Genomic DNA, 21,287 nt, shown 5'->3' on the forward strand with positions numbered 1-21,287 from the left:
TCCCTTGATATAATTTGTCTGATACACAGTAATTTGTTTAAATTATAAGTAATACAAATGTATCCCTATTGTGTTTTATGACTTCCCTGATACTGTATGTGAGCTGGAACTGGTCTGTGACTGAAATAATAAATTCATTCAATGATAAGTAACTTGAATGCCTAAGTATCTGAAGCTTTTTTTTCTCACTATTGGGATTTGTAATATTTTGGAAGCTTCCTGAAGTTGTGGGGGAACATGAAAGAATATTATTTCCAATTGTTGAAGATTTACCTTAAGTCCAGAGACATTAAAAAAGGTCTCCGATTCTATACTCAATAACCTTCCAGTGTTAAGCGAATCTGATGCAGATAAAACAAGACTGTTGGCATAAAGCCCCAGAATGCATTCGGTTCCATTGATAGTTACACCATATCCTGCCAGAATTTGGCATAATCTCATTGCCAGTGGTTCTATAATTAGAGCAAATAATGGGCAAACTTGTTTTGTCTCACGGCTAAGTTGACATGAGTATTTATTTTGTACTGAAGCTAGGTGTACCATTGAGTAGGGTTGTGCTAAATAATGGGAATGTGTCTTTAATAATTTCAGGAAAATATTTGGCAAGCCTAGTTTCTGTCACTGTTGAAATTATGTGACAATAGATTTCTATACTATTCTAAGTTCAAAAAGCTTATTTCATGCACTGCATGCTGTTTGTCTTATCAGTCTTACCTATTTTTAAACAGGTGAAAGAACCTATGACATGGATGAACTAGCATTTTATTTATAGAACTGATGTTACATCATGCTGACACATCATGCTGACCCTTTTCTTTAAAACTGCCTATATTTTTTTTAAGCAACACAAAACTTCCTTGAAGGCTGGGAAGTACAGACATATGTCTTGACTCTCTTTATGATGCAGTTTTTTAATATAAAAACCCCAGAGATATAATTCCTCTTTTCAAAAAATAAAGAACTAAATAAATTGCCAAGACCCACTAAAGAACATTGCATGGCACACGGCCCTGAACACTGCTGGTGACTAACAGAACTACTAGCCAGCCTTCATGAATGTTGACATACTAACCTACTTTGAAGGTATTAATGCTGCTACCACTTCTGTCTCCTTGGCAATTTCACCTCATTAGAACTGCACCATCTAATTATGATAAGACCATTTATTTCAATTTTAAAGAATGAGAATGGTGTTCTAAAATTTATTCCTGTTAACTAGTTCATCTGAATAGGTATATTTATGTGATAACTATCTTGTGCAGCTTTTATTGCCTTTCTAACCCTGAACTCTTTATATTTGCACCAGACAAGTCTGTGCATGACACTGCAAAATAAACTGCAGTGCAAATTTTCATCCTTTGACTGTTGTGCATGTGGAGGTCTCCTTCTCTGTGCATATACTTAGTTTAATTGGGGTAAAAGTAAGCAGTTAAAGAGGCAATTTCAAGTCTGTACCCAAATGACTAAATGAATTCATGGATTGCATCTCCTTAATACATAATTTATCAAGGATGAATCATTGCTTGTTTTGGTACATAGAATAATAGGAGAAATGCTACTAGAAGTCACCCACCCCAATCCAATAGCTTGGTGATGAGTGTATTGGGATGTGATGAAAGGTCATAATTTAAATATGCTATACTCCAAATTACTCCTGAAATACTTTGTACTACATTGTGTCTATTTGCCTTGGTGTAAAACCATGCAAATGCATTGGTCTTTAGGAAAATTGGAAGCACAGTAAGCCATACCTCTAAGACCACTAGAAATGACTATTTGCAGCTATCTACCCCCAGGTGCCATATAAATGTGCTGCCCTTTCACAGCAACTGAATGCACCCGGGTAGGTTGTTGATTATTTTTCCTCTGATGATGTGTAATAGGCTCCTAATACTTTATAAAGGCAAGTGCAGGATTTTAACACATTTCCAGAATCATTTAAAAAGGCATTGGGTGAAGAACTAGATCCAGCCAGCAGGCCCAATCCTGAACTCCCCCACCCTTTCTTTGCGGGCCTTGACAAATGAGTGGAGCTCCTCTCCACAATGGCAGCAGGACTCAAAATAATAATAATAATAATAATAATAATAATAATAATAATTTGTGGGCACTATTCAAGTTATACATGTGTAGGACCATCCTTTGCATCGCTTTGTTGGTTTTGGTTATGTCTTTTGTGTTTTCATTTTGTATTTTTATGTTGTGAATTGCCCTGTGATCTTTGGATGAAGAGTGGTATACAAATTAATTAAATAAATAAATGCTTGTGCTTACAGCAACTTGTGGTTTGCTGTAAGCACCAATGAGCTAATCGGTTTTGACAACAAGTCCACTTTGCTCAGGGTTTCACTGCACTATAGGGCTCCTGCTCGTTTATTTACAGCTGCATCTGATGCCACATGTCAGCGAAGGAGGTGGTAGGTATGGTTTGGGGGGAAATGGGCTCACAGGTCAAAATGGGGGACTGTGCTGAGCCTAATTTAGCCAAAGGAGCACAAGTTCTCTACCCCCTAGAAAAGACAATGCATATATATCTCAGGAAATGAGTCAGGGAAAATGGAGGGGGCTGTTAAGGCAAGCCTGGTGTTTTGAGTGGAATTTCAAAGTCCCTACAGACTATTAGGGGTTCATGATATTCCAAAATTATGCATTATGACTCTCTGCATTCAAATCAACCTATTCCTTACAGCTGCACTCAACCAACCACATTTGCTCCACCCTGCAGTCTTCTGACATTCACATTTCCAACAGCCACCTTTAGCCAGTCAGCTAAACTGGGGAATGCTCCCCATTTTAATATCCTTCCAGCACATGAAGCAACCACTTAATTCAACTGATTTCATTCCCTAGGCAGCGATGTGGTCCAGATGTTACTGGACCACACACTGTCCCCACCCAACCCCTGTCTACCGTGTATTGAAACTGTGTTCAGAAGCTCCATTACTTGCGCATTTGCCAGCCTGGCCAAATGGCAGGCCATAAATTTAACATATACACAATAAACGCCCCCTGCCATTGGATATGCCATCTGAGACTGGTGGGAGTCAGGCGTCCACAGCATTTACCCAATCAAAAGTGCTTCGGCTCCAGCCCTATGAAGTGTTAAAACACATGCACTCAAGTCTACAAAAATAATTCTCTCACAGTGAAAGCAACAGATGCCCTACTGGAATTTTTTCACTCAGCTTCCTTTTCCTCCTGTTTTTAGCCTCCCATCAGCATGACCAAATGGCATCTTCGTCACAGCTGCTCCTAATTGAGAGGCAATAATTCTCTAACCCTATTAATAACTGCCCCTGCTACCCTACCTCTGCTTCAGAGTATCAGACGAAGTGTGTATTACAAGCTCATACCTTGAAAGCTTATATTTAGTTGATATTTAAGGTGCCACTAGAATTATTTAAAAATATTTTTTTTCATCTTGTTATTTATTATGCTACCCTAGTGTAAGTAAGCGGAGTTCCCTAAAGCTACTGCACAGGCCTTTTCTACCATTTTAAGCGTCGCCATGGCAACCCCTGACAAGCACAAAATGGTGGCGGGAGGCACGCAGCCCCGCCCACCCCCGTATGCGCGCGCTACTACTAGTCCGCACCAGACCTAACCCTACCCTACCGAACCCGACCCGCTTTTCGGCTCCAAGGGAGGGAAAGGCTCGCCTGTCGTAAAAAGAACGCGGCGAAGCGGCAGAGTGCGGAAGTGAGCGACGAGGAGATCGAGATGCGCACGCGCCGGAATCTAGGTCAACGGAGCTGTGCCCGCTCGCGCATGCGCCAGAGAGGAAGGAAAAGAAGGTGAGGGTGGGTGCGGGTCAGGCGTTGAGGCAGCTCCTCCTCCAGTCCGCCGCCGCGGAAGTGACTGGGCTTGTTGTGGGGTCGAGGTGGCGCCGCCGACTTGTTTTTCCTTGCCTCCCTCCTCCTCCGCCTGCCCGCCCGCCCGCCACTCGCGTCCTGGCACGAGCCTTCGGGATCCTGAGGTGAGGGGAGCGCGGGGCGGCCGCCTTGGGTGGGGCGGGCGGCATTCGCTCCTGCGCCACAGACGCAACAACAAGGCCCGTTTGGGGGGGAGGGCGGGGGGCCGCGGCGGAGAAACGGCCGCGCGCGCTTTCAGGGCCTGAAAGGCGTCGGGAGCGGTGGAGGCGCGGCTGAGCCAGGATGCAGGAGAGTAGCAGCCGCCTCCGCCGCGAGTCCCCATTGGCCCGGAGGGCGGCAGTGGGGCGCCCACCAGAAGTGCGCGGCGGGGGGCGTCCGTTGGGCTCCCTCGCGCCTTGCTTCACCTGGCAGACCTCACGAAACCTGTGGGGAAGTCGGTGGCAGCACTCGAGGGAGGGAGAAAGAAGCGCCTTTTGGTGGTGGTTTGGGAGGGGGGGCACGAGGAAGAAGCAAAGCCGTAGCCTTCCTAAATCATAAAGCAATGCTAGTAATTAGCCCTTAGCCCCCTAATGCACCCTGAGCTGAAAATCTGCTTCTGACGTAAAAGAGTGCGCGTCCGTGTACGCCTTGAGCGATTGTTTATAAACAGCCCTGCAGCTGCTGACAGGTAAATAGACTTATCTGCCTTTCGTTCGCCTGTCGGTGTGCTCGCAGCCAGTGGGACAAAAGGGTGCAGTTGATGCGCTTTCGGTGCTGGAAGGCCTTTTTTTTTTTTTTTTTGCCAGGAAGATTTTTTCAAAGGGAGAAAAGAAAAACCATTAACCCACACAGCTAGTATTGGGCACCTAATGAGTTGTTACCTGAAACTTAATATTTTGCTCTTGTGGCTTAGTACACGGGCTCTTTTCTTCGTAGGGAATGTGAAGTGTTAACTTGACTCAATTCTGATTTTTGCCCAGCAGGTTTTGAAAAACAACGGTGTTGAATGAAAAATCTAGGGACCTTGATTGCAAGTTGGAGTGCTTAACACTAGGCTGAACAAACGACAGTAGGTATCTCTTTATTTCACAAATAACTGCAGGAGCTCAAATATGAGATTTGTTTGCTAAAAATGCATTTTCTGGTATGTATCCAGTGCGCTTGTCATTGAAAGACAGCTTAAGAGTGGTGATGTTAAACCCAATGTCAATTTTCTTTCAGATGGTAGAGATTTTAAGTATCCTGTTTGATTCTTTGCTTAGTTCTTGAAGATGGTCAGTTTTTCTACACCAATTTTCTATGCATCAGATAAGGATAGTAGGACTGTTTACATCTTCACATGGATTTTACTGCAGAACTATGAGTTCCAGTTATTAACATATATCTGAATCTAGTGTAAAAGGTACATAGTCACATGGTAAACAATTGTGTGGAAATGTGCCAACTATTTTTTTATTTTCGTTGCTACCATCTGAAGATCACAGGGCAATATACAACTAGAAATGGCAGCTGTTTTTAAATGAGTTATACAGCAATATAACATGATGATGTTTGCACATCATTCTTAACAGCCATTACATGTTGTTTCCTGTTACTTCAGTCCAGAATACATTATATTTCTATTTCCAAAACAACCCTCAGTTTACAACCCCCAGTACGTTTCTGAGCTGTTGGGTTGAAATCACGACAGACGAGTGGTAGGTGTCAAAGGAGAGGCGTCTGCCGGGGCAAGCCCCGGGAACTCTCTTTTATTGAATATTACAAACATTGCCACAGGTGTACTTGTGGCTGATTGGTTGATACAAACACAAAGCATCTTGTTGCTGATTGGTTAACATAGGTACAAGGCGGGAATAACATATTACATCAATCACTGATAGATCAAGGAAGGAGGAATGGGGCTGGAACTAGACAGGCATGAATCCTCCTAATTAAATTATAACTAAAGATTGATATTGAGAGAACATAACATGAAGGAATACAACAATCACGTTCCGTAGATGTGGTCAGCAATGCATTAAGAACAGGTCAGGATACACTGTTTCATGAACTCAATGGGAACTGTTCAGAACATTCTCAGACTCTTGTGCAGAAGCAGAGAAAAGATTATGAGCGAGACTTCCCAGAATGCAAGAGAAAAGAAGTAATAGTGCTAACAGCAAGACTTTCCCACAATGCCACAGTTATGTGCAGTCAGAGAACTGCAGAAAGAAACTTCAATTCAAAGTGTTGGTGCTGACCTTTAAAGCCCTAAACGGCCTTGGTCCAGTATACCTGAAGGAGCATCTCCACCCCCATCGTTCTACCCGGACACTGAGGTCCAGCACCGAGGGCCTTCTGGCGCTTCCCTCACTGCGAGAAGCCAAGTTACAGGGAACCAGGCAGAGGGCCTTCTCGGTAGTGGCGCCCTCCCTGTGGAACGCCCTCCCACCAGATGTCAAAGAGAACAACAACTACCAGACTTTTAGAAGACATCTGAAGGCAGCCCTGTTCAGGGAAGCTTTTAATGTTTGATGTATCACAGTATTTTAATATTCTTTTGGAAGCCGCCCAGAGTGGCTGGGGAAACCCAGCCAGATGGGCGGGGTATAAATAATAAATTATTATTATTATTATTATTATTATTATTATTACTTGAGACATTAAAACCTGTAACTTGGTTCTCAGTGTCTAAGTTAATACGACTGGTATGCTGTCTTCATGTTAAATAGTTGTTGGAATACAAGATGACTTTAAACCTGTATAATGGAAAACTAAACTATTGACAATACATAATATATATGGTAATGTGAGTTATTATGGGACAACTTCTTTCACCTGAACCTATTCTCAATTATTTCAACTGTCTGTGTTTTGGATTGGACATTTTATCTTGTCCTCTTTCAAAACTGTACTATGTCATGACAGAATTGAAAATTGGTGAAACAAGCAACCTTTATATGGTGTCATTTTCCAGCATATCAGTTTGACTTGCAAATGGCAAAGTTTGTGTTCATGAATTCTCTGAAAATACCATGAATTGGGTCAAGTCGTCCACTGTGTTTACACATGCCACACTACACTTACCAATTTCTATTCCAGCATTTGTGCTTTAGCCAGTTTGAGATCATTGGCTGAACCTCTGAGAAAGGGCATATTCTCTTAATTTCTAAATTGTACTTAAAACTCCCTCATCAAAAAAAGAGGTGTACTGCTTTCAGATCTAGAATTCTTAGGTTTTTGTTAGATATGGCACTGTTTGGATTTTGTCCTGATCTGGTGTATGGCTTTGTGCATGATCATCTGAAGGCACCCTTGATTTTTATGAAATTATGCCTTATAAAAAAGCATATGAAATGTGTGCGTCCTTTTTAAAATACAATTTTTTTAAAAGGATGCTCTGCAGAGTCACTGAAACTGCTCTATAAATGCTCAATATTCATTAATCGGTTTTGGGGTCTCTGCATGATAAATATTTTGTTTAACATTCTGTTTGTCTATTTTTTATATAAAAAGAAAACTAAATCAAAGTATTATATAAAACAGAATAACCCGTTACATAAAACCATGTTACAATTAAAGCAGAACTAAAAACGCAGTTAGGGAGTATATGGTGAAAAGTGTGTTTTAATACAAAAGAATTTAAAAAGCAGTTGAGTCTACTCTTCAGGGTTTTATTTTTAATAGGAAATTTTGGGGGAAGCGGAAAGATTGTGGCTTGGATTTTATGTACTGGGAAAGAGGTGTGCAATGGGTGTCTTTCCTCCTTCTGAAAAGCCTCGCCACAAGGCTCAGGGGACTGAGATTGCTGAGGGAAGTCACCAAAGCCACATTGAATGAGAACGTTGTCTACTCTTGGAAGGTGCCTCCACCTTCTTGCAGTTACCTTCAGTCTCCTGTGCCATAGCTCACCCTATTCAGTAGAGGCATTTCAGGGGACTGCTAGGGAGAGGAGATGGATAAGCCATCTTCTGCTCTCCCCCTGCCATCAGGAGTTGGATTCAAACTGTTGTGTATGCAACAGCAGCATCAGTCCTTGGGGAAGGGGGGGGGGCAGAACTGTGGTGGCAAAACTCCAGATTGCTTTTGTGCTCAGGAGGTATTTGTAGTTTAAAGGGATCAGTTTGAGGAATCTATAATGGCACCTTATGAGAATGAATGTTCATAATTTTAAAAATAAAAAGGTACACACACTCCAGGATCTTATCCATAATTTATCAGGTGTAGTGATGAAGTTATAAGGTGTTTGTTGGATTGAGGATTGCAGATTGAATGTTAAACATTTTCCAATCCTAAAACTGGAACTTGGTTTCCAAGGAAGAAGAAAATTGATTTATTTGGTACAGTGGTATACCTCTGGTTACGAATTTAATTCATTCTGGAGGTCAGTTCTTAAGCCGAAACCATTCTTAACATGAGGTGCGCTTTCGCTAATGGGGTCTCCTGCTGCTGCCACGCTGGTGGCGGCACGCGACTTCCGCTTGCATCCCGGGGCAAACTTCGCAACTAGGGGCATCTACTTTCGGGTTAGCGGAGCTCGTTACCCGAAGCATTTGTAAGGAGGACAGTACGTAACCCGAGGTTCCACTGTATCTTCCTCTCTCTGTGTCAGAATAGGTGAAAATCTGAACTCTGTGCAGTTGTAGTTCTTAAATTCCCACATATTATAGGAAGATTACAAACTCTGAAATTCTGTTTTGGCAAACTAAATTAAAATTTCTTTGATATTTTACCTAGCCTAGAAGTGCAAGCAGACAGATGTGGGTGATTGACTCATGGCCGCAGATAACCCAGTTCATTCATCCAGCGTTAACTATAATTTGGACACATTCTTTAGGTAAGAGAATGCTGGTACAAAAATGTATTGTATAGTTTGCTTTGGGTTTAACATTGCCATATTAGTAATAGCTGAATGTTATCCATAAATATTTGTTCATTGATGTACTTTCTATGCTTTGTGCAGCAATAAACAGGCTATCTATGCTATGATATTCAGCATGTTCTGTTGCTAAATAAACCAGAAATATGTCTTCTGTATGTTTTTGAAATAAAATGCAAAAGAAATATCAAGACAACAACTGCATTTCAAAGAATTAATAGTGAAGAGTATTTTAATTTCTGCAATGAGATATTAATGTAACTTTTTGTCCAACTGTTACTAACTTTTAAAATCTAGTTCCAGATGTCTGCATCTAATAATGTACCTACAACCAAAATACTGCCTTAATAGTTAAAATACAGTGATACCTCTAGTTACGAACTTAATTTGTTCCAGAGGTCTGTTCTTAATATGCAACTCTTCTTAACTAGAGGCGTTCTTTCGCTAATGAGGCCTCTTGCCGGCACACAATTTCTGTTCTCATCTTGGGGCAAAGTTCTCAACTCGAGGTACCACTGTATATTCATTCGAAGAGTGCCTAACCAGAATGCCTAACCTGAATGGGAGTTTTACAACTTTTGAGAAAAAGATGATTTGCACTTAGCAGTCTGCCAGTGAGAGACAGTTACGATCTCTGCCTTATATCTTCCACTCCTTGTACTTTAGTTATCTTCTGGGCAGCTTTTCTGTGAGCCAAGCTGAAAGAATCTGGCCCATCCTTTATTGGTCAGAGCTGAGTTCCTGACATCCTCTTCTCTCTTGCAGGGAGGAGTCTTGGGTCTTAGAGCAGATTCCCATCCATGTTACTCAGAAGCAAAACCCACTGTATTCATGGGACCAGTTACAGATAGGTAGCCGTGTTGGTCTGCCATATTCAAAATAAAAAAAATCCTTCCAGTAGCACCTTTAAGACCAACTAAGTTAGTTCTTGGTATGAGCTTTCGTGTGCAAGCACACTTCTTCAGATACACTGAAACAGAAGTTCCCAGATCCTTCTATATAGTGAGAAGGTGGGGAGGGGTATTACTCAGAAGGGTGGTGGGAATGGGAGATAGGCAGATAGCTGGGATGAGCCTGCTGACGACTCTTAACGACTGTAATGGGTCTTACAGGAAAAGGCAAGGGGTGAGAAGGTGAGAAATTTCTCCCTTCTGAGTAATACCCCTCCCCACCTTCTCACTATATAGAAGGATCTGGGAACTTCTGTTTCAGTGTATCTGAAGAAGTGTGCTTGCACACGAAAGCTCATACCAAGAACTAACTTAGTTGGTCTTAAAGGTGCTACTGGAAGGATTTTTTGTATTCATGGGAGTTTATGTTCCAGTGGTAACTTAAGGAGAGAGCTGCTGGATGAGACCTAAACTCAGCATACTGTTTCCCAGCATGACCAGCTAGAAAGTCCACAAGCAGGGCATGTAGAAATAGCCCTCTCTTGTATTTGATCCTGAAAAACTAGTGTTTTGTGTTAGGGATAAATAATCATCCTAACAAGTCATTGACAGATTATCATTCACCATAAGCTAATCACTTTTAAAGCCCTCTAAAGTAGTGATCATCACCATAGCTCGTGGCACCCATTTCCTTTAATTATGCTTTATGTGAAGTATTTTATTTTTTCAGTCCTAAATCTAAACAGCTTCCTTGGAAACGGTTAGATCGTTCTGAGAGAGGGGGGAAAGAACCCTTTCTCTGTGCCCTTCTTCCACAACATGCTTAATTTTTAAATCTTGTCATAACCCCTTACCCGGTCACCTGTTTTCTGAAGACCCCAAATGTAGTTGCATCTCTCTTTAGAGAAGATGCTCCTTATCAGCCTTATTCTTGAGTTTTCGCATTCCTGAATAATTTGATCTCATGCACTTAACTCTAGGTTATATACAGGTATGAAAGAATTAGAAAGTATTGGCTCAATACTACTTCTTAGGAGATCCTACATTTTATTTCCTTCCCTTGTGAGAACTGCTTTCCTCCCATATGTATAAGTGTCCATAGGATTGCAGCCTTAGTTCCCTGTTTTGCACAATACTTTTTGGAGTATCTTTCCCTTTTCTGAACTTTGCCAAACTGCACAGAGATTCATTAGAATCTATTAGAGCTATTGCAGCTTTCCTACAAATGGACAAATTTAAGAAGCAATCATGGGAAGAAGTCAGCAGTACTGAATCCCAGCTTCAAAACTATTTTATGATTTGTTGCTGGGTTGGCATTCAATTCCAATAGTCCAAAGTTCTTTCAGGGCTTTTAATTTTCCTGCTTGTCGCAAGCATGTTAATACAAATTGTGCTTAGCTTACAGAATGGAAATTGCTTGGTCGGCTTGCCAGGCAGGCTTGCCTTGCTAATAAGTATTGAGGGGACATCCCTGACCTGCTGCCATTTGCTGCCCTGTCCTCTGTCTCTGGTTTCATTCCGATATAACGCTGAGCCTGGGTGAACCTTGAATTGTTTATCATATTTTTAGTACTTAAACAGTTGTAATTTTCTTAGTTGAAGTATAAAGGCATATGTTTGGATATAGTCAGGTTTGCAAAGCTTTTATAAACTGCATCGTACATTCTTCTGTGTCAGAAGTCTCGCTCCATTGGCGTTTTTCTTTCATGAAATTAATCAGTTCCAGATATTTTGAATTTCAAACCACTAGTAGGAAGTGATTTACTTGCACAAGTCATAGTTCCGAAACTTAACTGAGTCCCTCATGGGTTTCCTAGACTTGGCAGGTCGTTTTTTTCTTTGGTGGATGACTTCATAGGTCAGCCATTCTTCTAGGACCCCACCCTGCTCTCGAGTTAAGGAATCTTTTCACACAGACAGGATGACTCATCAATGGGATGGCTGTTCTGACACCATAAAGGTACTTGTGTTAGACAGGAATTTCCACATTCTCTAGAAGTATGTGTGCAAGTGCACCTCTAATTCAAGGCTAGGTGACTTGTACAACTAGCCATTAAGCTGTAGTTGACTTAACTGGGGGGTGGGGGTGGCAAGCTTGAATCTATTTGGAAACACTTTGGTTCACATGCAATGTTTTTGTCTTAACTATTAATTTGTTCAGAGAAAAGTACCAACTACAGCTTTATAATTTCTAGATGTGCAGAATTAGTCGTTCCTACAGTATTGCTCTGCATTCTGGTCAAACTGGCTGCATGTATGTAACCTGAAGCATATGTTAACCCAAGGTACCACTGTAAACCATTAGCTATGATTTAGCATGGTATGCTAACACTACCATTGTCACATGCTCTTATTTGTTTGTGAGGTAGATTATAAAATGAATACAGTGGTACCTCGAGCTACATATGCTTCAGGTTACATATGCTTCAGGTTACAGACTCCGCTAACCCAGAAATAGTACCTCAGGTTAAGAACTTTGCTTCAGGATGAGGACAGAAATTGTGCAGCGGCGGCAGCAGGAGGCCCCATTAGCTAAAGTGGTGCTTCAGGTTAAGAACAGTTTCAGGATAGGAACAGACCTCCAGAACGAATTAAGTACTTAACCCGAGGTACCACTGTACAGCAGTTGCAGCTTTATAGTTTGTGTCATTTTATAGCTATATATTTTGCTTGCTTTGTCAACTAATTCTCAGAAAACTATACTATGATTTTCACAGCTGATTTAGAGATAATACTGTAATAGTATCTGAATATTATTACTAAGACTGTAGTCCTAACTTTGCTTACCTGTGAGTAAGGCCTATTCAGTCAGACTTACCTCAGAGTGGACTTGTGTGCTGTAAATTGTCCTTGTTTGCTAGTAATGTTTTGGTGATTGGAGGACGCATTTAATTATCCCAATAATTAGCAGCCAGGGACTCCAGCAACATTCTTTGGGGAACCCCCCCCCCCCCCACCGCTTGCCTGCTATTCATCTTCTCTGAATATAAGTGTTTTTTAGAGCAATGTGAACCTTCAGCTTCAATATACTATTTATCTTTCCTCTGGAAAAACACTGCTTGTCTGCTCTTTATTTTTTTAAAAATGGATTACTTAAGTGGTCCAGGCCTTCGCCAGGATTAGAGAACCACTTGTTCTAGAGCAGAAAGGTTGATGAACTCCATCTTGGCTCATGCTTAAGACCTCTTAGCTTAATTACCCCCCCCCCCAAAAAAAAACAACCCCAGCAACATTGGGTTACATAGTGAGTGCTCGTTGTACTCAGAGTAGACTCATTTAAGTTACTAGGCCTCACTAAGAAAGATTCATTAATTTTAGTGGGTCTACTCTGAGCAGAACTAGCATTAGATACGACCCATTGTTCCTATGTTATATATCTGTCTTGGCTGCAAATGTCTGTAACCTATACGGTACAAGATTATCTTTCTTGTCCTCATCTTACATTGCTAAAATATTTTGGGTTGTATCCAATGGTGTCACTCAGCAAGGTGAAGGGGGGAAACAATTTCTAGCAATTCCGCATTCCCCAAGTCCTAAATACAGTATTGAATTGTAAGATTCTCCAGAACAGATGGGGGCAGGGAGGAAGAAGGGAGAATTTACCAAAATTGTTTCACTCTGCTGGTGAAATGCTCTGCTGGTAAGTGACACAGTTGGACACACCCCTCTTTGTGCAAGATTTAACCTTTAAGATTAAACCTCTTAATATTTTTATCATTAATGAAAGATTTGAACTTCTACCAAAAAAATTATAATTCACAAAATTAAAAACACCTTTTTAATTGATTTTAAACTTTCATTTGGTTAATCTTAAACAGTGGCCTGGGACCTACTGATGGGCCCTGGGCCACTTTCAGGAAGGCCACAGCATGCCCAGTACTTGAACTACTCTCTTGGCATACCATAAGCTTTTGGTTGAATCAGTGTCAGCACAGCCACCATTTTTGCATGCTGAGTAAAAGTTGCCAGGGATGCAAGTTAACAAATATAATAGCAATAATTAACTAGGAATAGAAAGGAAGGGAATCGGGTAGAAGTGAATGTAGAAACAACAGAATGGAGGAATGGCTGTTGGAGATAAGATATGAGCTGAGTGCGAAAGGAGAATGGGAGAAGAAATTACAGGCGATGAATAAAAACACCTTTAAAGGGCATGTATAAAAGGGGGAAATACCAAAGAAAACTTATTTCCTGTTTCTGCTTAAAATTTGGAAGTGGGTAAGTTGTGATACTCTAGAGCAAATGTCAGTACTTGTTTTAGGAGAGCTGAGCTATGGAACTCCTTGCCTCAAGAAAAATACTGTAACCATATGTTTCATATATCACTTATTAGAACAAGATTCCCAACTAATTATGTCAAACTGTGCTTATACCTGCCACTGTTTTTTGACTAGCTGTGCAGCTGAACATGCTTGCAAACCTCCCTGTGATTGGGAACACTACCTTATCACTGTTTCTGATATAGAGACTAGTAATTGCCTTCATTCCAAATAAGAGGAGTGAAACATGCATGTGCCTCACCCCCCCTTTAAGTTTAAGTCCTTATGCATTGTTCTGAAAACTGGGACAAAGGATCAAACAATATTATAGCTTACAGAAGCAAAGTTGCAAGATATACTTTGGAATTCTAATTATTTTGTTTGTTACTTCCCTGTGTACTTTTATAGAGATCTACAGTACTTGAAAACTTACAGAAAGCTTTGCAGCTTCTATACATCTCAACAGTATTGTACCTGAAATCATTTTGCTTTCGGAATGAAGAGGATCAGGCAGACAGCTAAAGCTGAAAATCCAGTTCTTCAAACACTACAGAGGACAAAAAAGCAGAAAACTGGTTTTTACAACACTCTGTTTGACACATCTCATCCTTTTACCTTGATGGACTGGGGAAGTCTGCCACACCACGTAGTCTTGCATATCTTTCAATGCCTGCCTCTTGTTGATCGTGCCCGTGCATCTTCAGTTTGCCGGAGATGGAATGAAGTGTTTCATATTCCTGATCTCTGGAGAAAGTTTGAATTTGAGCTTAATCAGCCTGCTACTTCATACTTGAAGTCTACTCACCCAGATCTCATTCAACAGATTATTAAAAGACATGCTGATCATTTGCAGTATGTCAGCTTCAAGGTAAAGAAGCCTCTTTTGTGTTCTAGTAATAATTAAGAATATTTTATGTACATTGAATTTTAGAATATGTATTTGTCGATTTTAAAGAAACTTTTTGTTTAGGCTAGTGTTTACTGTTTTTTTAAGTGTAGAAATATCAAATAGAAATGTGCTGGCAACTGCAAGTTTTCTATGTCTCCAATTCCTATCTTCCCAGGGAAACCAGTGTTAAGAGATAATGTGGGCATCTCCTGGATTCAGGATACTTTTTGTTGTTGTTAATTAGGTAGGGTTTACTTTTCAAATGCACATTCAGCATTATTTCTTTACCAGTTTCAGTAAGTGAAGTATAGTGTATTTACCACCTACTTGGAGCATTTCAGGTAGAAATGTAGAGAGCCTGAAACCAAGGAGATTCAAATTCAGATTTTGGACCAATCACAATCTCTTGGCTTAACCTACTTCATGGTGTTCTTGTGAAGATAAAGGAATAGATTTTCTTCATCACCTTGAACCAATTTGGAGAAAGGGTAATACTGTAATAGCTTCAGGTTATTCTTATTATTCTTATTTAGTCACTTGTCACTTGAAGGTGTCTAAGTGACTTACATTAAAGAAAAACATATGCACATATATAATGCTGTTGGAAAAACGGAGAGATTATATAATAGATTAACATTTCATATAACATACAAAAACACACCAGCCCCATAAACTAACAAAAACATTGGCAGTACTCAAGCAATAAACAAAGCAATACTTGCACCCACTAATTAGCAGATAAACAAATCTGAAGCCCCTTGCTGGTCCAAAAACCATTCACTTCCACCAAACAATTCCCCCTCCCACCTCCCCACCAAGAAGTCTGGCATCATGTGCTCACTGTCAACCTGCCTTTGGATTAAACTGAATCACTCCAGACAGCCTGGAAGGTACACTTCCTTCCAGCAGGTTTGGAGTGACATAGACTGCTTGCTATGTTTTATGAAATCAGCACTAAACTCTGTGTCATGCATACAATATATAGTTGCTGCTCAAGAATCTCTGGGAAGCATTAATGAAGTTGCAGTACAGAATTTTGGACAGGTGTGCTAATGAAGAATCAAAACTGCTTTGCAATAACTTCAACGCACGAGTACAAAGCAGCACATGGTGCTAGTACTCATTGGCTCTCTACATTGCATAATGAATATAATTCAATGTAATGTTGATTTTCACTAAAGTATTGCGTGTTGCCTTTCAGGTTGATAGTAGTACAGAGTCTGCAGAAGCAGCTTGTGACATCCTATCTCAGCTGGTGAATTGTTCTATCAAGACACTTGGCTTGATTTCAACGGCAAAACCAAGTTTCATGAATGTTTCCAAGGTAATATTCCATAGAGTTCTGAACTTGAAATTATGTCTGTAAATAAAATGAGGTGGGACCTGTTATAAAAGTTAGGTTTACTCTGTACCTAATGAATTTCTAGGGTAATTTGGGGTGAGGTTGGGCAGAGTTTCTAATTGCAGTGGCAGGGTGAAGTTTATTGGGACTTCAGTACCAGATTTTTATGCAGGATGTAAAATGAGCATGAGCTTCATGTTCCTTTTAAAATAACATTTGATTTCTCAATGTCAATTTTTGACGTTCATTAATTAATTTATTGCAATTTCCAGTACTCAACCAGTCAGCAAATGGAATTAGGAGCTTCCACTTCATAGTGGCCTGACTGTCAGTTATTTTTTATTTTGTTTGTTATTTCCATACATTTTTCCTTTGGAAAGAAAGATTTGGGAATAAAATTTTAAAGTCATATTTTTTTGACATCTGCAGTTGATGGTAATAGATCATTAATTTTTTAGTCTCTAGATATTTCTTGTTAAAATCAAGGAACTTTAAATACCTTTTACTAGCCAAATGTAAATGGTATTGTATAGAACCTAAAGGTTTTTTTGTATCAAGACAAACTTTTTAAATGTCATGCAGTGAATATATAACTGTATACCAATGTTTTCCTTCTTTTCTTTTTTTGTTTGTCTGAATAGGCTCACTTCGTATCAGCGCTTACAGTAGTATTTGTCAATTCCAAGTCATTATCTTCCATCAAGATTGAAGACACACCAGTAGATGATCCATCCTTGAAGGTCCTTGTTGCAAACAATAGTGACACTTTAAAATTGCTCAAAATGAGCAGTTGCCCTCATGTTTCACCAGCTGGTAAGTAATCTGAGAAAACTAAAAGTAGCAGTTCATGATTACTTACTTCAATTAACATTTTATTTATTTAAAAATCATCTTCATAATTATCAAGGTTGCCTCTTACTTTACCAAGTTTATGAAATTCTTTTATCAACTTTTGTCTTTATTACAGAAGAAATAAACTGTATATATCATTATTAGCATTACATCTGAAAGAGGATCATGGCTTGTTTCACTCCAGAGATGATTTAGCCTTACGATTGGGTTGCAACAAAACAAAAACATTCCCAAAGCAAGAGCCATCTGTGTTGACAATGAACTATTAACTTTGCTTTATTGATATATGTGGATGCTGCCATAGTCTCTGCTACTCAGATGAAATACCTTTGTAGGCCCAAAATAATGTTTGGAAACTGAAAACAATTAAGAAAATCACAGCTTTATTCTCCATAGACTTCAAATGTTGGTGAATGAATTTCACTAATTGACTATGTTAAGATTTGAGTCCTTTATGCTTGTGTTGCTTGCTTTGTTAATATACTGACAAGTACTGCCTTTCATAGGTGTCAAATCCTTTTGGGTAAATAAAATTGTTGTGAAGGTTTTTGTTCTTGAAACATACTGAGAGAAAATATGCATACAGACAGCAGACTGTACAAAAAAGTTACATTTTGAAATGCAATTATTTTTCTCAGTGAGCATTTACATTGCTTTCCATAGTGATTGGATCTTCCAAAAACAGTTCTTTACAAGCATTATTTTGTATCCTAGACCTCAATCTAGAATGATTGCTAAAATATCCGCTGAACAATATACAGACCTTCTTACCAATAATCCTCATTTAAAACATACATTAATGTTTATATAAATAAGTGATGCATTCAAACAGATATACATGGCAGGCAAAATCCTAGCCCTTATTATAGGCTACGTACGTAATGGCACAATCTTATGCACCTTCACATAAAAGTTGTTAGATAACAACCTAAGAACTTGAAGCTGGTTTCTGATAATTGTGATGTCCTGGAATTGGGAATGTTTTTCAGCGTGGTAGAGGTAAACTAAGTTAGAGTCTTTCTTTGTACTTAACTTTTCTTTCCTTCTTTTTGTCATTCCTAGGAATTCTTTGTGTTGCTGACCAGTGTCATGGCCTTAGGGAGCTCGCTCTTAATTACTATCTACTAAGTGACGAATTGTTACTGGCTCTTTCAAGTGAGAAGCATGTTAATCTTGAACATCTTCGTATAGATGTTGTGAGTGAAAATCCTGGACAGATTGAATTTCACGCTATCAAAAAACAAAGCTGGGATGCTCTCATTAAACACTCCCCCAAAGTCAACATTGTGATGTACTTCTTCCTATATGAGGAGGAATTTGATGCATTCTTCAGGGAGGAAACACCTGTAACTCATCTTTATTTTGGCCGTGCAGTAAGCAAATCAATGCTTGGGCGTATTGGACTGAACTGCCCAAGGTTGATTGAATTGGTTGTCTGTGCTAATGGCCTACAGCCCTTGGATGATGAACTCATTCGCATTGCTGAACGCTGTAAGAATCTAACTGCCATGGGGCTTGGTGAATGTGAAGTTACATGTCGAGGCTTCATTGAGTTTGTAAAGATGTGCGGAGGCAGGCTTACCCAGCTGTCCATTATGGAGGAAGTGCTTATTCCAGACAATGACTACAATCTGGATCAAATTCATTCTGAAGTTTCCAAACACCTTGGAAGAATGTGGTTTCCTGATATGATGCCAACATGGTAAAAAAAAAAATCAATGAGGCAAAAGACCGAATTGGTCAGAACTGGCTGTACAGGGTGTTGCTTTCTATGCAAATAAGGAATCTTAAGTATAAACATACTGAATTATTTTCCTCAGTTAATTGCATACCGGCAGTACTATGCCAGTCATAAAATGGAATAGAGTATACTGAATAGTGTATACATTGAAAGTATATCCATTAAGTGCTTAGTTTATCCTCCAGTTAATTGGAGTATTTTTAACAGATTTGTATTAAATTGTTAAGCACGTGGTTTAGTACAAGTTACTTTTGTACTAGTATTTTTGGTGTGGCTAAACACTTTGGCCTTCTTGGTAAACTTCTGCCTAATGGGTGTCTGGATTTTGAGTTAAAGTACTGTTTCTCCTGTTGCTGTTCCTTTAATTAAAACCAGTGGTTATATACAACTGTAAACAACAACAGCTTATAGTATGATGCCTGAGGCCTATATTTGTATTAGTATTGTGACAATGCTCAAGCTACAACAGGACAACTGTGTAAATGCACTATTTCACTGTTTCTCCCCCCCCCCCAGCCCCCCTAACCATCTGAATGCAGCCCTGTTTAGGGAAGCTTTTAATATTTAACAGACTATTGTATTTTAATATTCTGTTGGAAGCCGCCCAGAATGGCTGGGGAAACCCAGCCAGATGGGCAGGGTATAAATAATAAATTATTATTATAACCAGTTGAAAAAGTGCTTATGGACTTATGTAACTGTATAGAAAACATTGGTCAATACATGTCCGAGAGCTTATGGTTTTTCTAGTTACGGATGGATGGTGGCACTGCAGATGGCAGCCATAGTGATCACAGCAAAGGCAGTTCGGAAACAGCTCAGGCTTCCGCCACTTGTAAATTAAGTTATCCTCTTCAGCAATCACTGCCCGTACATGTGCTGTAAGCACAGCTTGAAGCGTGGTAGAATTGCAAGTTCACTTTTCTCCAGGAGCTTTTCTCATCTTGCCAGCCTGATACAAGCAATCATTTGATTTTTCTTCTCTGCCGAACAACCCACAGAGAGAACTCTTACTACTTCCTGTACAGGATTCCATTATGTAAATAAAACAGATACCAGCATTGAGAAAGGATAGATAATGTATGTCTGTATAGTGTTGATGCTACTTATAAGTGGTGCCTCTCCAGGAAAATAACTTGTGTTTCTGAATGTTCTTATATTAAAGATACTGGTTACCTGAACCCATCAGTTTATAGAGATATTTCCCCTGGTTGCGTTTGTGTGCATGTGTGTGAGAGAGAAATTCCCATCTTTTCTGGTTGGAGGCTCTCAGGTTGTGCTCCCCTTACAGAGAAAAAACAGTTCTTTCTAACCTCCCACCCCGCTACTGAAGCTCAGGGTTCTTGCATCTTAACAGTTGCCTTGGTACTGCTGCAGGATCTGAACTTATGCAAGTGTAAGCAACTCATTGCTAAACAAACAAACAAACACCTTTAGTACAGAGTGGAAAGGAAGAAGCATTTGAAAAACCCTATTGGAAAAAGTTTGGCCAGTCTGCCCGCTTGTACTATATTTTGGTATTTCTGTTTGCTCCTGCCATGAAAAGTACTTCATTTTGGAAACAAGCATGTCTAGGAGAAAGGTTTGATCTACTTTCCCAGATGCACCATTTTTCTATTGGTTTTCATGGGAGAGTGTGAAAACTTTCTCCTGTAGTTTGAAGTTGTACAGATGACGAAATTCTTTATCCTGAATGAAATACAGAGATTGCTAGCCCAGAGATGTAAGCAAGACTGCTATGTATTTCACATACCATTGTATGCAACATATCTCAGAAATGGTCATATTTAAGGGATGCCTGATTAGAGGTACAATCAGAAGCTCTGCTCTCTTCATTCAATATATGATAGTACACACCTTTTCTACTTGGGAAGCAGGTGTTTAACTTCAGCTCAGTTCATGCTCTATTTATTTGGTGTGATACTTTATTTGGCAGGCACATTTTATCAGTTGGAGCAGGAATTGGATTGTATACACTTAGTTTAAAGTCCCATTAAATTTAGCGAGATTTACGAAGTAAACATACATGATTCTGCCTAGATTGACAGCTGGGATTTTAGTAGAGTGGCATAGAAATTACCTAAGCCTCCCACATAAGATCAATTCTGAGTGTTTCATTTTCACATAACATTTCCAGCTCTGAGCCTTGGGTAACTGTGGGAACCAGGCTTTGCTGATGTCAAGTAGAATGTTACCTTAACAAAATTGTTAAAACTGTAACCATGCAAATCTCAACAGCTGAAATGGATGTTCAATGCATGTAAGCACTGCGTTACGCATGAACAGGGTAGAATTTTAGTACAGATTTTGTTTGTAACCATTTATGCACAATTTCAGTGTAATCCTGTGAATGTTTACCTAGAAGTATGTGTGTTTGGTATTGTAGCCTTAGTTATGTGTTGTTCACATAAACTAGAGAAAGCAAAATTGTAAGATGAGTGAACCAGTTTCCTTCAGTTCATATATATTGCTCCAGTTAAAGTACTAATCCACTTTATCACTACAAATGGGAAAGACATTTTTAAAACTTTAAAACTAGGGTGCAGTTGGTGAGGTGTGGTTGGAACAGCAGCAGAGGCCAGGTACTTTGAGGTAAAGTGGAAGA

The 21,287-nt window shown here is 39.7% G+C and overlaps 1 protein-coding gene across 3 annotated transcripts; it reads left to right on the forward strand.

The window, feature by feature from the left end:
* The first annotated feature begins 3,767 nt into the window (after positions 1 to 3,767).
* LOC308471521 (F-box/LRR-repeat protein 21-like) lies at positions 3,768 to 19,863 on the forward strand. Of its 3 annotated transcripts, none has more exons than XM_080995552.1 (7): positions 3,768 to 3,976; positions 4,835 to 4,920; positions 8,568 to 8,667; positions 14,267 to 14,726; positions 15,949 to 16,071; positions 16,731 to 16,902; positions 18,004 to 19,863. In XM_080995552.1, exons 4-7 carry the CDS (start codon positions 14,355 to 14,357, stop codon positions 18,645 to 18,647), a joined length of 1,311 nt encoding a protein of 436 aa, XP_080851678.1. In that variant the 5' UTR covers positions 3,768 to 3,976; positions 4,835 to 4,920; positions 8,568 to 8,667; positions 14,267 to 14,354; the 3' UTR covers positions 18,648 to 19,863. The 3 variants fall into 3 exon arrangements, with proteins under 3 accessions (XP_080851678.1, XP_080851679.1, XP_080851680.1); XM_080995553.1 differs by having other exon boundaries at positions 8,573 to 8,667; XM_080995554.1 differs by lacking the exon at positions 8,568 to 8,667.
* The last annotated feature ends 1,424 nt before the right edge of the window (positions 19,864 to 21,287 follow it).

The sequence above is a fragment of the Podarcis pityusensis genome (assembly GCF_964106645.2).
Source record: "Podarcis pityusensis genome assembly, chromosome: 2".
NCBI lineage: Eukaryota > Metazoa > Chordata > Lepidosauria > Squamata > Lacertidae > Podarcis > Podarcis pityusensis.